Source organism: Notothenia coriiceps, unplaced genomic scaffold (assembly GCF_000735185.1).
Source record: "Notothenia coriiceps isolate Sejong01 unplaced genomic scaffold, NC01 NC01_scaffold00001250, whole genome shotgun sequence".
Classification (NCBI taxonomy): Eukaryota; Metazoa; Chordata; class Actinopteri; order Perciformes; family Nototheniidae; genus Notothenia; species Notothenia coriiceps.
In genome coordinates this window covers 1-5373 of record NW_011333951.1, presented here as the reverse complement: position 1 = coordinate 5373, position 5373 = coordinate 1, and the positions used below count along the sequence as shown (strand labels likewise).

General features: G+C 49.4%; 1 protein-coding gene across 1 annotated transcript; it reads right to left on the bottom strand.

The window, feature by feature from the left end:
• Window positions 1-1209: 1209 nt before the first annotated feature.
• LOC104959862 (spectrin beta chain, non-erythrocytic 1-like) lies at window positions 1210-4900 on the bottom strand (the record flags this gene model as incomplete). Its single annotated transcript, XM_010787778.1, has 5 exons — window positions 1210-1915; window positions 2040-2353; window positions 2522-2675; window positions 4090-4392; window positions 4742-4900. Coding segments are annotated over 5 exons (1629 nt in total), but the record flags the coding sequence as incomplete, so codon positions are not given.
• Window positions 4901-5373: the final 473 nt, after the last annotated feature.

Genomic DNA, 5373 nt, shown 5'->3' with positions numbered 1-5373 from the left:
TGTTTTTTTATATTTATATGAATAATAATAGTATTGAAATGTTGTTCTAAGATGTTATGAAGCGGAGCAGTTTATGATCTAACACCAGAGAGCTGTCAGAGCAGTGCATCATGGGAAACTCTCCGTCAGCATCTTCATCACAGTCTTCCTCCCCCCACCTGTCCTAATGAAGACGAGTGGCTTCCTGTTCTCTCTGTCCTCTTCTGATGCTTTCTTTGGAAAGAATGCCCTTTACAATTTCTTTATTTTTTAAATGTAAGATGGTTTGTAACTGTTGACTTTTTATGGAAATTAAAAATAAAATATAAAAAATGTTAAGGGGACAAACCACAACTAAATTATTATTAAAAAAAACAAAATTCCTTTAATAATGTTTAAGGATTTTTGAATTCCCTCTTCCCCCTTCATTCTTGTATTTTCCGATGTTTATAGTGTTTTAATGATTGTTCTGAATGTAAAGGTCCTAACACCAAACTGACACCAAAGAACACGTCCCGACGGAAAGTCTCCTCACGTCTCCTCACGTCTCTGCGTCTTGGCCATGTGTCGCACTGGAACACACCGCAAAGACTTCAGCCGACGGCCAAGAAGCACGTACGAACTGCGCATGAGTGGCAATAACTCTCCTTACCAGCAGGCGGCGGTAGTGTGTATTCATCATTTAAAAGAGGAAACAACCTGAAGACAGACTGCGTGATAACCAGAGAAGAAGAACAGACTGCGTGATATAAACAAACAACAAGATAGCGTGTTCCATGTTCCCTCTACAGCGAGAAGCTCACGGGGCTTTCCCCAACCTGAGTCCAGAGCTGGAGTTCAATCAAATCTCAGATTTGCCTTCTTAATAGTTTGTTTGGGTCCCTCACTTCCGTTTCGCTTCTCATGCACTGATTCGCTAGCTGAACAGCCAATGAGAGTGATTTCTTTAGCCAACAGCCTCCAGATTCAACATATCGAATCGGCGGCAGAAGGTGTCGGCACGGCCGATAAGACACGACGGGGCGGGACACACCAATCTGAGTAGGGCGATACGACGCTCATCGACGGCCGAAATCGGCTTGGTGTGTCAGGAGCTTTACAGACTCTAACAGACTCTAGCAGAGTAATGCATCTTTACGGTGTTTCAATCACGTGTGCTGAATGTAAAATACATTTAAATTATTCATTTATTTTCATTTAAAAAGTCTTCCTCTGTGTTTTTTATGAAATGTCGTTCCTACCTGTTGTTGAGTTGGTCCTGCTGCTTCTTGATGTCCGTCTCGCTCGGGTGTCCGTTGTGCTTCAGCTGCCGGGCGATCTGGTTCACCACGGCGACCCGGGACGCTTGGTTGTTCATCTCCGGCTCCAGGCTCTCGAAGCGGTGCTGGATCACCTCCAGGTCCTCCAGCTTCTCGGGGATCTCCATGCTGTTCAGCCACTGCTCCTTCTCGTCGATCCAGACCTGGCAGGCGTGAGCCTCGTTGAACATCTTGTAGAGCGCCAGCGCGTCCTGCAGCGCCTGCTTCCTCAGCTTCGTCAGCTCCGACACCTCCTTGTATCGCTCCTCGATGCCGGACAGGCGCCCGCGGACCTCCTCAGACTGCGCCTCCTCCTCCGGCAGCGCGGCGGCCTGCTCCTGCAGCGAGTCGATGACGGACCGGTAGCTGGAGACCTCCGCCGCCGCGTCCTTGTGCTTCCGGACCAGCGCCTGCGTGGAGAACTCGTCGTGGCCGGTCTCTCCGCTGGACACGATGCGCAGGGCGTCCAGCGTCCAGGCGTCCACGTCGTCTGCGTCCGTCTGGAACTGATGAAGCGCCAGAGCCTCCTCCAGCTTCCTCTTCCTCGCCGCTGCCAGGCGCTCCAGAGCCGCCCACTGGTCCTGCAGGTCGCACACACGCTCCTGGATCTTTGTGGCGGCAAAGTGTCCGGCCTGCACCTGTGGTAGTGTGACGAAATACAATGTTATACAATGTTGTAGTAAAGGAATCAGAAGGAGATTACTATTCATCATGCTGGCTCAGGTCAGGGTTCAGGACCCAGGTCCGTCTCTTCCCACGCACCATGTCCTGGCCCTCGGCGATGGTGTTCTTCAGGAGTCCGTTGCGGCCGCTCATCTCGTGCTCCAGCGCTCGCTGCTGACTCAGCAGTCTTAGAGAACCCGTCAGGTCTTTGGCGTTCTCCAACGAGGACAAGATCTGCTCCTTCTCCCGGATCCAGCCCTCCTCTTCCGCCATGTCCCAGAAGAACTTCCAGAGGCGGCGGGACTCCTCCAGCCGGGCCCGGCGCTCCGCAGCCAGCTGGGTCAGCTCCTGGTAGCAGAACTCCAGGTGAGAGACCCGGTCCTCGATCACCTGAGGGTCGCACGGCTTGTAGCCTGACAGGAAGTAAACAGAGACGTATAAATATATAACAGATATTATTATTATTATAGGCATTAGTTAGTGAAAGAAACCCTGCATGGTGTTCTTCTCTAGTCTGAAGGAAAGGACAGACACTGCTCCGTGTTGAAGAGTAAAACCTGTAGAGTTTCAGGTCTGCTCACCGGCGTCGCTGACGGAGAACCGGGTGGCGTTGGAGCTGACGGCCTTCACGCGGTCAGCTTGGATGGAGATGTCGGCCTCCACCAGGGCGTGTTTCTGCAGCAGGTCCTCCACGCCCAGCAGGTGCTTCCCGTAGTCCTGAGACAGCAGCAGCATCTGGACACAGGAAGAGAGGGTGAGGCTACTTCCTGTCTCTACAATTCGAGGGAGTGCGGTCGTCTTTCAACTAGAAGGTTGCTGGGATCATTAGAAGTTCGAGGGGACAGAGGATGCAACATATGACTGTATCAGGTCAGAACATGACAGCTCCGTGTGCTGTTTGAAGTGTATATAACCTGCCAGATATTCTTAGTCTACAGACATTAGACTATTGACTCTAAGGTCATCAGTCTCTTATCCTGCTGTACAGCAATATCATATTTAACTTCAACCATCTCTGTGTCTGTGTCATTAATTCCTCTTTGTCTTATTCTTTAATGTTGTGGATGTTACATCGGATCCACGAAGCACGGCTCCATCCAAACCAGTTCTCTGAAGATGTTGTTGGCACGTTGACTGACCTTCATCTCGTCCGTCCAGTTATTTGAGGGGCACCAAGCGCCTCGGACTCTCCTTTGTGTCCGCAATCAAGGGCTAACCACTGTAACCCGGGACTGTACCCACATAACACCTGCACTGCTCTCAAGTCTTTAGGCTGCACTCACATCTGCACACTTATATATATATACAGATATATATATACACAGATATATATATATACATATATTTAACATTTCAGAATGTTGAAGTTGTTGAGCGGGGGGGCGGGGGGTGCTAGAGGAGCATGCTCATGAACTGTGGACTCGCCGGAGCATCGCAGCTGGGCTACTCTTCACGCTAGAAGGATCACTTCTTCTTCAGGACAGGGAAGGCTACGCAGTGCGCAGGCTACTGTCCCGCAGCTGCTGCCTCTCTGTTGGACTCTGGAACTGCACATTACTCACGAGAGGTTTTTTTTTATTTAAAGTGCTTTACGTGAAACATTCGGGGCTTTTCAGAAAACATCCGGGGCTTGAGCCCAAGTAGCCACCCCCTAGCGCCGCCACTGGTTAGTACGAATGCTCCACTTTTTACTGTGATATCTTGTTTCAATTGTTACTTTATCATTTCATTTTTTGCTGTATTATTATTTGAATTTGTATTGATGTATTTGACCTTTACCTTGTGTGAATCCTGTTTTTAACTCTGAGCTGCTCTGAACGCCTGAATCTCCCCTCGGGGATAAATAAAGTTCCATCTGATCTCACATATTAAGTATTAATGTACCTTCTCAAAGATATTGAAGTGACTGTTATTGTGTATTCATTGATTGTTGTGTTTGTATTTATGTCTTAATGTGTGCATGTGTATAAATGTGTGTGTTGATTGTGTATATATAGATATACATATTTGCATACATATTTTTATATATCTTTGTATTTCTGTATTCGGGATTGTGGGAAACGGTATTTGGATCTCTCTGTACACACAAACTGAAAGATTGACAATGAAGTTGACTTTGACTTTTGACTGGACGGTGCAGTTGCCTGACCTTCATCTCGTCCATCCAGTCCATGATGTGCAGCATCTCCTGGAAGACCCTCTGCAGCCCCAGGTTGGTCTCCAGCCGCAGCCGGCGGGCCTTCAGCAGCTCCAGCAGATACTCCCACAGCCGCACCACGTTCTCCTTCCTGGCCGCCACGCGCTTGATGTCGTGGTAAGACTCCGCCTCCAGCTCCCGGGCCACCGATAGGACGGCCTGGACGCGCTCCTCGTACGCCGTGATGTCCGTCTCGATGGCCTCGTGCTTCTTGGTGGCCGCGTCCACCGCCTGCAGGTCGAAGCCAAAGTTATCCTGCGGAGACATTTCATCACGTTAGGAGGAACATACATCCTGGAAAGGATTACTGGAGATGTTCATTGAGTTTAAGATAAGATATACTCTATGGATCCCAATTGAGGAGTTAGTCCCAGCAGCATGTAGATGTGACATGAATCAGAAGAACAATTACATTTTATACAATAAAGATGTGCAAATCAGCCGGAGAAGATAATATGCACTGATGATGAATAATAAGGAAGGATATCTATCTATGGGGTATTTACTGTATATTGAATACACAAATAAACAGGATTGAATGCATCCAGTTTATCAAAACAAAACATTTCCCCACATCCGGAGGAGAATAATATTCCTGTCTCACCTGCGACACCAGCCTCTGGTTCTCGCTCAGCCACGTCTCTCTCATGGCCGCCTTCCTGTCGAAGCGCCTGGCGAGCTGCTCCAGCTTCTCCTGACGAATCAGCTCCATCCTCAGAGCCAGCTCCCGCTCATGCTCCGCCTTCTCCAGACGCTCCCACGCCTGACGGGGGACAGCGTCATTACAGAGGCTGCATGAAGACCTCCAGAGGGCCGACAGCCCCCCTCAACATCACTATCTAACACAGGGGGGTCTGACTTACTGACCCCATCCAGACTGAGAGGACTTGCTCCATAACCTCATCTCTGTTTTAAAGCTCTCCTATCATGCTAAAGTCACTTTCTGATGTCATCACTGTGTGTCCCCCGTGTGTCCCCCGTGTCCCCCCCGTGTGTCAGGAGACTCTCATAGTGATGTCTTCTCTACATCACCATGTGTCCCCGGAGCAGGACACTTCAGAGACATGTCCTTAGTAACAGCTGGAAGAGAGGGGGGGGGCTACAAGGATCTGTTTGGGGTTTGGAGCAGGACACTTCAGAGACATGTCCTTAGTAACAGCTGGAAGAGAGAGGGGGGGGCTACAAGGATCTGTTTGGGGTTTGGAGCAGGACACTTCAGAGACATGTCCTTAGTAA